This window comes from Erinaceus europaeus, chromosome 19 (assembly GCF_950295315.1).
Source record: "Erinaceus europaeus chromosome 19, mEriEur2.1, whole genome shotgun sequence".
In the NCBI taxonomy this organism is placed as follows: domain Eukaryota; kingdom Metazoa; phylum Chordata; class Mammalia; order Eulipotyphla; family Erinaceidae; genus Erinaceus; species Erinaceus europaeus.
Genome location: NC_080180.1, coordinates 1,085,660 through 1,097,076, shown reverse-complemented (window position 1 = coordinate 1,097,076; position 11,417 = coordinate 1,085,660). Strand labels below are relative to the sequence as shown.

At 51.6% G+C, this 11,417-nt stretch overlaps 1 protein-coding gene across 1 annotated transcript; it reads left to right on the top strand.

Annotated features, from left to right (window-relative positions):
• Positions 1–1,450: 1,450 nt before the first annotated feature.
• Positions 1,451–8,251, top strand: SLC30A1 (solute carrier family 30 member 1). The gene is made up of 2 exons (XM_060178387.1): positions 1,451–2,047; positions 3,561–8,251. Exons 1-2 carry the CDS (start codon positions 1,495–1,497, stop codon positions 4,460–4,462), a joined length of 1,455 nt encoding a protein of 484 aa, XP_060034370.1. The 5' UTR covers positions 1,451–1,494; the 3' UTR covers positions 4,463–8,251.
• The last annotated feature ends 3,166 nt before the right edge of the window (positions 8,252–11,417 follow it).

Genomic DNA, 11,417 nt, shown 5'->3' with positions numbered 1-11,417 from the left:
TCCACCCGACACCCACTGTCCACCCCGACACCCACTGTCCACCCGGCACCCACTGTCCACCCGGCAGCCTCTGTCCACCCGACACCCACTGTCCACCCGGCACCCACTGTCCACCCCGACACCCACTGTCCACCCGACACCCACTGTCCACCCGGCACCCACTGTCCACCCCGACACCCACTGTCCACCCCGACACCCACTGTCCACCCCGACACCCACTGTCCACCCCGACACCCTCTGTCCACCCCGACACCCACTGTCCACCCGACACCCACTGTCCACCCCGACACCCACTGTCCACCCCGACACCCACTGTCCACCCGACACCCACTGTCCACCCCGACACCCTCTGTCCACCCCGACACCCACTGTCCACCCGACACCCACTGTCCACCCGACACCCACTGTCCACCCCGACACCCACTGTCCACCCGACACCCACTGTCCACCCCGACACCCACTGTCCACCCCGACACCCTCTGTCCACCCCGACACCCACTGTCCACCCCGACACCCTCTGTCCAGCCGTGTGGCCGAGCGGGCGCCGCGTCCCCTTTCCCCGGAGCGCGGGCCGGCCCGGGGGCGGCGGTGACCCCACTCGGCCTCCACGCGCGACCTCGGGGACCGCGCCACCCCCGCGGCGGCCACGCGCAGCACCGGGACCCGCAGGCCCCGCCCCGCCCGGACACGCCCCCGGCAGGCCCCGCCCCCGCTGCACGCGGCCCGCGCCCCCGACCCCCGCCCGCCCCGCCGCTGCACCCGGCCGCGGCCCCCGGCCCACGCCCGGCGCGCCCGGCCCCGCCCACTGCCGCCCTCCGCGCCGCGGGCCAATGGCGATCGCCGGGGGCGGGGCGGGCCGGCTGTCGTGAGGGCGCCCCGGCCAATGGGAGGGCGAGCCGGGCGCGGGGGCGGGGCGCCGGCGCCTTGTCACGCTCGGGTCCGTGTGAAAACGGGGGTTCCGAGTGCAAAGCAAAGTTTTTTTGTAAACCGTCTGCAAAGGCGGGGGGCGGCGAGCTGGGCGGCCGCCGCGGAGCCGAGCGCAGCGCGGGGCTGCCGCGTCCTCAGTGCCGCCGCCCGACAGAGCGCAGGCGCCTCCCCGCTCGGCCCCGGCCGCGCCGCCACCGTCTCCGCGCCGCCGCCCAGCCCGGGGCGGGGACCCCCGATGCCCGCAACCCGGCCGCCGCGCCCGCCTGAGAGACGCCCGCCCGCGTGCCGGAAACCCGGACCTGAGGAAACTCGGGTCCCCGCCGCCGCCTGAGGAGCCCGCCCGCGTGCCGGCCGCCGCCTGAGGAGACGCGGGTCCCGGCCGCCGCCTGAGGAGACGCGGGTCCCGGCCGCCTCCTGAGGGGACCGCCCGCCGCCGCCGCCTGAGGAGACGCGGGTCCCGGGCGCCTCCTGAGGGGACCGCCCGCCGCCTGAGGAGACGCGAGTCCTCGTCCGCCGCCGCCGCCGCCGCCGCCGCCGCCTGAGGAGCCCCGGGAGCTGGCGTCCGCCATGGGCTGCTGGGGCCGCAACCGCGGGCGGCTGCTGTGCATGCTGCTGCTCACCTTCCTGTTCATGGTGCTGGAGGTGGTGGTGAGCCGCGTCACCGCGTCGCTCGCCATGCTGTCCGACTCGTTCCACATGCTGTCGGACGTGCTGGCGCTGGTCGTGGCGCTGGTGGCCGAGCGCTTCGCCCGCCGCACGCACGCCACGCAGAAGAACACGTTCGGCTGGATCCGCGCCGAGGTGATGGGCGCGCTGGTGAACGCCATCTTCCTCACCGGGCTGTGCTTCGCCATCCTGCTCGAGGCCGTCGAGCGCTTCCTGGAGCCGCACGAGATGCAGCGGCCGCTCGTGGTGCTGGGCGTGGGCGCCGCGGGGCTGGTGGTGAACGTGCTGGGGCTCTGCCTCTTCCACCACCACAGCGGCCTGGGCCACGGACACGCGCACGGGCCCGCGCGCGCCCCGCACGCCGCGCCCGGGCTGCCCGCGCCCGACCCCGAGGAGACCAACATCCTGGTGCCCGCGGGCGCCAGCGCCAACGGCCTCCTGCCCGAGCCCGCCGGTGAGCCCGCCGCGCCCCCTGGCGACGGCCGCGGGAGAGGTGCGGGAGGGCGGGCACACGCACACGCACACGCACGCGGGGCCGCTGCGGGTGGCGGTCGCCCGAGGCGCCGGGACCCAGGGTCGCGCGGGGAGAGCCCCTGCGGCCCACGCCGCGCGCAGCTCCCCTGCGGCTGGGGGTCGACGGCTCGAACCCGGGTGCTCGCGCGCGGTGGCCTCGCTCGGCCTGCTGGGCAGAGACGCACAGCGGGGGAGACACCTGCGGCGCCCTCCCGGCCGCCGTGTGGGCGTTTGGCTTCCAGAACGCGGGGCCCTGAGGGGAATCGGGAAGGGGCGCAGGGAAGAAGGAGCTCAGCCCTCCCTCCACGCGAGCGGCCCGGCGCGTCCCCCCCGTGTCCTCAGACGCCGACAGTTTGCCGCCTGGGCGATGCAGGACGTCGGGTCTGTGAGGTGGTGGCGGGCTGGGGGGGCTTGTGCGCGGCGCCTTCCTCCTGCCCGGCAGGACGCGAAGCTGGTGTGGGGACGCGGGGCGGGTGCGGGTGCGGGCGGGTGGCGGGTAGCGCGCGTTTACGCGCCGCTCCTCAGCTCCCTCCTCCGCTCCGGGAGCGCCTGGCCCAGCCTCGCCCGGGCCGTACTTGTCGGCGCCCCGCTCTCTAGACTTCTGCTGCTGCTGCTCCTAGCGTTTGCCCTCGTCCGCAGCCAGTCCACAGCGTCAGGTGGAGCCTGACGTCGAGTTTCGAGACCTCCTTTGAATCTGGAGAGGTGGCCGTCGCTGACTATCTCTAGGCTGACTCCCCGTGTGGAGCCGGAGCTCGGACAGAGGCACAGAGCTCGGCTTCACGCCAGGTCCGCTCTGGGCTTATCCCTAGTTGTGCTTGCTCTGGCTTTCTGTCATGCTTGGTGCGCGTTCTTAGGACCCCACCCCTTCGAAGGTGGACTGTTTTGAGAGGGAGGGGGGAGCTGTATGCATGGGGAAGGACTGATTTATTATTATTATTAGTTCTTGGCCAGAGCACTGTTCAGCTTATGGTGGTGTGGGAGATTGAACCTGGGTCTCAGGCATGAAACTCTGTTTGCAGTAACCATTATGCTATCTCCCCCCCACCAGGGAAGAATTTATTTAGCAAAGAGACAGAGAACTAAGGCATCACTCTGGCATATGCAGTGCTGGGGAGTGAGCTCAGGACTTCATGCTCAAAAGTCCAAATGCTTCATCCACTGTACTGCCTCCTGACTCCAATCATCGTGATGGCTTTAGCCAGAGTCATTACAGACCAGCTGTTCCAAAGTGTCTGTTCATGATGCCCTGGACGCATTTTAAAAATTTTGTTTCGGGCCTGGGCAGTGGTGCACCTGGTTGAGCGCACATATTACTTATGCGCACAGACCTTTACGATGCCCACGGACCTGGGCATTAAAATTATGTTTCACTTCTGTCACATAAGTGATATTAGATGAAAATCTCTGTAAGAAGACTTTAAATGTATTTGATAGAGAATTTTATTTCTTTGTAGATCCTGAAAAATCCAGGAGCGATGGAATAGAAGTACAAGTGAATGGAAACCCTATCAGAGAGTCCGAACATGAAGAATTGGGAGAGGAGGAGCAGGCTGCGCAGCTTAACATGCGAGGAGTTTTTCTACATGTCTTCGGAGATGCTTTGGGTTCAGTAATTGTAGTCATAAATGCGTTGGTCTTTTACTTTTCTTGGAAAGGTTGTCCAGAAGTGGGGTTGTGTGTGAACCCGTGTGCCCCTGACCCCTGCAAAGCCTTTGTAGACAAGATTAATGGTACTCAAGCGACCATTTATGAGGTTGGTCCCTGCTGGGTGCTCTATTTAGATCCAACTCTCTGTGTTGTCATGGTTTGTATACTTCTTTACACGACTTACCCGTTGCTTAAGGAGTCTGCTCTGATTCTTCTACAAACTGTTCCTAAACAAATTGATATCAAGCATTTGATAAAAGAACTTCGAGCTGTTGAAGGGGTGGAGGAAGTTCATGAATTACACGTTTGGCAACTTGCTGGAAGCAGGATCATCGCTACCGCTCACATAAAATGTGAAGACCCAGCATCGTACATGCAGGTGGCCAAAACCATTAAGGATGTTTTCCATAATCAGGGAATTCACGCCACTACCATCCAACCGGAGTTTGCCAGTGTAGGCTCTAAGTCAAGTGTAGTCCCTTGTGAACTTGCCTGCAGAACTCAGTGCGCTTTGAAGCAATGTTGTGGAACAAGGCCGCCAGCCCCTCCTGGAAAGGATGCTGACAAGTCCCGGTCAGTTAGCATTTCTTGTCTAGAACTCAGTGATAATTTAGAGAAGAAGCCCAGGAGGACTAAAATGGAAAACGTCCCTGCCGTTGTGGTAGACATTAAAAAAGTGCCAAGCAATCAGCCCGAGTCATCTTTGTGAAAAAGAAGTGGTATTTGATTTTTGCTTTAACTGCAAGAGGAAAAAGACTCTGTTGAAATTCGGAGTTTGCCAAGTGGTATAACTGAAGTCCTTGTCTGATTGAATTCTATTTTTGTAAGAACGTACGAGGACTGTTTAAACAGAATTCTATATTCCAGCTTCACGCTCACTAATGAAGAGTACAGCTATGCTGTAACAATTTTGGAAAGCCAGTTTTAACACTATGTTACATTTTTGTTGAAAGTAAGTATAGACTTATAGCATAATGACATTTGATTTCCAGTTTTTCCATGGTAAATTAGGGGGGGTAAATAAAGTTGTTACTGGAAAACTTCTGCTTTTTTCCCCCCCTCCCCTATACTTGATTAGAATTTTATGATCACCAGAACTTAAAAAAAAAAAAGTCAAAGTTTGTTTGCTTTGACATTTTGAGTAATATTTACTTGCCTTTTGAGATCCTTATAAAGCATGATGACAGCATATTTTCTAGAGTGACTGATGTGTATTACAAGGGAAAGTTCCTTTTTTTTCTTCACCTGGGGTATGTAATACTAAGACTCGGTTTCTACCCTGGATTCTATATTGTTGAGTATTCTAATAAACAGTGAGAGAATTAACAGCTGTTGTTTACATAATAGGGCATTTGGGCAGTAAGAGCAGGGAAGAAGGTTTACCAGATTAAATATGTAGGATAGTGTTCAGGTGACGTTTCTACATTTCCTGAGAATTTGAACTGGAGTTTTCTTTAACCACAGTTCGCCTAGAACATAGACATCTTCACCAGCACCGCTGTCTTGGAAGGATAGATATTAGTTAGAATCATTGAGCAGTAAATCTTAAGGAAATCCAATTTGATCTAATGATCACCTGTTAAATACAAGCCTATTCGTGCAGACTTAAATTAGGGGTGTTTCCAAAAGTGTGTGAGTTAAATTCAATACTCAGAGAAGTAAATGGATTCCAACAAAATTCTTCAGGCACACATAACGGCGATGTCATGCTTTGCCAAGAGCCACTGACTGACCTGAGAGAAGAAAAATTGGAAAGTCAATGAGATTTGGATATTCAGTTCCTAGAAAGCACAATCAGTCACAACAAAACTAATCAGTCATTGAGATTCCAGAAGTCATCCTGTCTTGACTTTGCTCATAGCTTCTGTCAGCGGCTTCTTTTGTAAAATGCCACAATATCTGACACAGGAAATTGTTCTTGCTGTCCCATTGTTACTATGGATTTCAAGTTCACAGAGAAGTAGGACTTAAGGTGTTTACGTTATATTTTTCTGATAGAAAGGGGTTGTGCTTTGTGGGAAGAACTAGAATTTTGTCCTCAAAAGTCGGAATGTTAATATCAGTTATCATGTATAGCTCTATTTTTCTATAAACAAGGTATCCTGACTACTTAAGAAACTTTTATAGCTTTGGGGGTTGCTACATTTTTGAATTGGAAATAATTCATTGTTTCATGGGTCTCAAGATGAAAGTGTTGGCATTTGACAGTTCACTTTTTAGAGGGATGATCTTTTTGTGGTAGCTGGTGTGGTTGTTTTCTAGTTCAAGCCTGTTGCTGGCAATGGGCCTGCTTAAGAACAGCTGACATTGCCGATGAGGAGGAGGTCATTTTAGGAACAGTTTGTAAATTCACACTTCCTGTAACGGGCCAAAACCATAACCTGCGAATTTGCAGCACATTGTGATCTTTGAATACTGTTATGTGATATTGTAGAATTCATTTCCTAATCTGGTATTTAACTTTGAATTTTGCAACATTGTTTTTTAAACATGAAATTGGGGGAATCTCATGGGTGGGTAGTATGAGAGAGAACTTTGAATTGTACTGTATCATGTACATTCCTGATCTAATACTTAGAACTTTCAAAACACGTGTGATCTCTAAACAGCTTATGTTGTAGAAACGTTTTGGTAGTGGTGATACATTAGGACAACTAGTAGAATGTGTTACATTCAGTGAAGTTTTCGGTAACATGCTGTGTTGGTCTGTTCCTTAGAAATTGCATTGCTGTACGAGACACCCAACAAAATAAGTTTTTGGTTTTTTTTTCCCCCTCACAATGGTGTATGAGCATGGGGCAAGACCCTTTTTTTTTTTTTTTTTTTTTTAATCAAAGGGTCTTTGAGGGTAACAGTCTTTTAGATGTTAATTATCTCACTTAATGTTTAAGTAGCTTACATGTAACAAAAGTGGTACCATGGGATTCTCTTTTTCAGGACTTTGTCATAATAGTAAAACTGATAGGCACTGATTCACCTTTTTGGAGAATTATTTATTTCTTTACAATGCACTTTCTAACCCACTTATAGCTATTTTAACATTATCTTTTTTAAAATGCTTTTATATTTAAATATTGTGGAATTTAAGTGTCTTTTCCAAATAGCTCATTCCTTCCTGAACAAAAATGAGGGAAATACCCTAAATTGTGGTTAGGAGACTTAAGTCCAGTATTTAAATATGCTGTTATATTCGAACACTGCATCAGTTTTAGGGGGTGCAACTCTCCTGATGGCTCTCTTATATTTGAGCGAGGTCTGTGTGTGTGGATTATGAGTCCTGTCTGTTGTCTGAGGTGAGTGAGAAGGTGCTGCATGTGCCTGAGTTAAAACCACCCAGGACTTGGTGAAAACAGAGATCTCATTCATTGTCACTTGTTGGTTTATATGCTTAAGTTTTGTTTTTGTTTTTGAAAGGCATCTGCATTGTAAAAGTGTGGATTAGAACCTATATGTATATAAACTCACAAATTCTGCTGTGTGTATTTTAACATTTTAGAAAACTATGTTTGAATAACTAAGGTATATAATTTGAATAGGAAGAAATCCCAATGAGCACCTTGGAAAACTCATAGAAGACCGTTAGCATGTCTGCAACTTGTTAACATCCTCAGTTAATTCTGAATTGTTGAAATTGTTGAGAGGGAAGACCTATGGGACCTAATGTAGAATATTTACTAGACTAATGTGTTGAGTTGAAGATTTTTACTATTTATAAGCAGATAACATCTGAATGATATAAATGTCACTTACCTGCTGTCTTAAGATGTTCACATTACACGGATATGGAGAATAATTCTACAATATAGAGATATTTATTTTAATAGACCTTCAGTTAAGTCATAAAACAGTGTTAAAAAGTTGGGATGGTGGAGGGGTTTTTGTTTGTTGTTGTTTTTTTTAATTGAAACCTTCAAGTACAGTGTTTGACAGTCTGAAACTGAAATTGTAATGACTATTTTGATGTAGCTCGATGGATACTATGTGGCAATGCTCTTTTGTTTTATAAACAAACCCTGGAGTAGTGGTCATTTTCACTGGCACAGGAGCCTTTTTCTATGTCATTCAATTTAAACTTCTAAACCAAAAAATATGTGATCCAGTGTCTTTGGCAAAAAGATGCTGAAGGGAATGTAACATACGATCACTATGTGTTATATATTTCAAAAAACACAAATCACCATGTGTGCTTCTGCCTTGAAACAGCACAATGAAGTGTATCTGTGTCTCTGTGATTCTGAATTCCCGCGTGTTGTGTTGCGTCTGCCGCAGCCTGTGGCCAGCCGTGGCCCAGCTCAGTGCAGAGCTCATCTCCCGACGCAGATGCTGCAGCGTGACCTGACTTGTGTTCCTGACTGTGCCGCTGTTTTCCAAAGCTGTTCTACCTCACCCTGAGGCTTCACAGATTGTTGTGTGTTATGAATGTTCTTTAGGAGACAGACTACTGTGTTTCTTCTCGTTCATTAAAAGTTAAGTAGGAAAATAAAGAAATTTTACTATCTCCTTGTTTCCCGTATCTGCCTTTGCTTCCTTGCTAGGCCAGGTTTTACCCAGTGAGCTGGGCCAGGCCAGTGTTGTGTGCAGTTTTCGGGACAGCGATCGAGGAAGAAAAGACAAGAGGGCACAGATGGCCATGGGTTTGAAAGGGCAGCTCCCCCAGAGGCCCAGAGAAGTAGAGTGATGATGGAGGTGAAAACGGGTCTCTCACATGCAAGTCCTGTGCCCTGTCCACTGAGCCACTTTCTTGGCCAATGAAACCGTTCAGTTGTTGCAAGTATCAAACTGAAGATATAGTTAACCCTCTTTTGGTATTTACTAGTTTTAGTTGTTGTAGCCGTAGTTACTAGCAAGCATTATCGAGAATCTTACCATTGTAGAGTCATCTAGCGTGATTTGGTTCTGAAGTTAGGACTCCCATTGATAACCCCATGCGGTTTGCATGTATCTGCAAGTATGTATAGGGTAGGTCCTTGGAGTTTGTGATGGGAGATATACAGGAGCAGTGATTCCAAAGAAGGAATACAGTGTTTGGAAATGACAGGTCGAAACAAAGGAGGAGGCGTAGAGTAGGACTGAGGGTCGTGAGGGAGGAGATTGCAAGAGGTGGACACGCCTGGTCAATCCGTCTGGGTCTTAGAGGGATGGAGGGTGGTGCCGTCTGGCTTGAATGGCTAAATGAGAAAGTCCAAGAGGTGCTGGACACAGCAGCTGGGGAAGGAAAGGAGACAATCCACTAGCCACTCAGTGCAAAGAACCCAACTAGTGCCCACGTCTGCACCCATCACTCTTGAACCAGTTCCTCACACGCTCCTTTTCATAGTTAACACTTCTGAAGTCTGCTTAACATTGAGGGAACTTTCCAGTGTGTGCACAATTCTGCCGGGTCACGTCCAGTTCCATTTTTAATTCTCTGTTTCTTGGAGATTGGGAGAGAGCCTGGCATCAGTGGGTCGGGAGCAACAGCCTCTGGGTGGAGGTGGGCACTTTCCCCCTTTTCTGAGCACTCCCACTTGACACAGGGGCTGGAGTCTGTCACCTGTCTGTCTCCAGTTTCTCACCCTGGCCTTGTGACTCTGGTCTCTGGGGTCACAGCAGTGCAGCCCCTGGGACTGCCATGCGGACTAAAGGAGGAACGCATACAGCCCTTGGCACAGGACCTGATGTGGAGGTTGCTCGATGAATCATTACTCCTCCTCACCACAATCCCAGGAGGCAAACTTCAGTCTCTTGACCACAGAATGAAGTGTGGTAAGATTAAGTATTAATCTAGATTGCCAATCAAGATGAATTATTAATCTAGGTGACAGGTCTACCTAGGCCAAGTCTTGCTTGAGGTCCAGGCTTCCGAAGACCCCGGCATGCCCTGCCGCCACAGCAAGCCTTGTGGGACCTGTGCAGCGGCCACCCCTGCTCCCTGACGCGCGGGCCGCCAGCCGGGGACAGTTCCTGAGCAGCGCTGTGCTGAGTGCCAGGAGGACGGCCGCGAGCACAGACAGGTCTTGTGCTCTGGAGTGGCACCAACAGAGAAAGGACAGAACCCGGAAGGCGGGGTGCCCAGGAGATGAGATGCCGATAGGCTCCACGGAGGAGACAATAGCAGTGAAACGAGCTGCGTGCATACGTTGCTCATGTTTTAGCTGTGAAGTCAGGAAAAGCTCAAGGAGCAGGAGAGGCTCGGGTAGAGAGCAAAAGCGAGTGGGGGAGCACCCCACCTGGGGCAGTGCCTTCCAGGAGGGCAGAGCAGGGCAGAGGCTCTTGGAGGACGGAAGTGGGGGAGGGCCTCCAGCTTTAGTCAGACTGCGAGTCAGCTTTCTCCCCTAAGACAGACTTGCTGGGGCCAGGCGGAGGCACACCTGGTAAAGGCATTCAGAGCGCAAGGACCCGGGTTCAAGTCCTAGGTCCCCACCTGCAGGGGGAAAGCTTCAGGAGTGGTGAAGCAGGACTGTAGATGTCTCTCTCCCTCTCTATCCCCCCTCCTCTCTCAATTTCTCTCTGTCTCTATTCAAATAACTAACTACAAATATTTTTTTGAAAAATCAGGACTTGGGAATCAGGCGGTAGCACAGTGGGTTAAGCGCACGTGGCGCAAAGCGCAAGGACCGGCGTAAGGATCCCGGTTCGAGGCCCCGGCTCCCCCCCTGCACGCTTCCCAGGCGGTGAAGCAGGTCTGCAGGTGTCTGTCTTTCTCTCCCCCTCTCTGTCTTCCCCTCCTCTCTCCATTTCTCTCTGTCCTATCCAACAATGACAACAACAATGGTAACTATAACAATAAAAAGAAACAAGGGCAACAAAAGAGAATAAATAAATATAAAAAAATCAGGACTTGCTAATGCAGCGACCTCCCTATAAGCTGGCACCAAGCAGGGGTTCAAGAGGCCTAGGAGCTGGCCAGGGGGTCCTTGTTTGTGTGATAGCTGTGGCTGAGGACCAGAGAGATGACAGTAGCTTATGTTTCAATGTGAATTATTATTTATTATTATTATTATTTTACCAGAGCACTGCTCAGTGAAGGGGATAGAACCTGGGACTTCGGAGCCTCAGGCATGAGAGTCTGTCTGCATATCCATTATGCTGTCTCCCCCACCCTCGATGGCTTATGTTTTATACAGCAGATTTGCATGTCCAAGGCCTGGTTGTCCTGTGTTCAATCCCTAGCTCCCTCTTCAGAACTGAACAGTGCAAAGAAAAAAAAAATTAAATAGCAAAAACATATTGAGAATAATATAATATTTAAAACAAACAAACAAACAAACAAACAAAAAAACACCAGCAGGGACTGGTGACTCAGCTGGGTACTAAGCACAACAGGACCGGTGATGACAAGCCCAAGTCACGGCATTTCCAGCCCCCCACCCACTGCAGGTCTGTGAAGCTTTCCCCCTGCAGGTGGGGACCGGGGGCTCGAACCTGGGTCCTTGTGCACTGTGACATGTGCTCTCAACCAGTTGTGCCATGGCCCCCAACACAAGTTCCTTTACATTTGTTTAGTTATGTATTTTGAATAATCAGAGCCCTGTTAAGCTCTGGCTGATGGTGGTACAGAGGACTGAACCCGGGACTTTGGCATCTCGGGCTTGCAAGGCTTTTTGCAGAATGCTCAGGCTGTCTCCCCAGCCTCAGGAGACATGTTCTTCAACATGTTCTTCCAGTGTCTGGGCTGCTGACTC

What these genes read in the sequence shown, in the direction of transcription:
- SLC30A1 (XM_060178387.1), top strand. Translation starts at nt 1,495, where the DNA reads ATGGGCTGCTGGGGCCGCAACCGCGGGCGGCTGCTGTGCATGCTGCTG. An exon ending in CCTCCTGCCCGAGCCCGCCG is followed by an intron (nt 2,048 to 3,560) that starts GTGAGCCCGCCG and finishes ATTTCTTTGTAG; the next exon opens with ATCCTGAAAAATCCAGGAGC.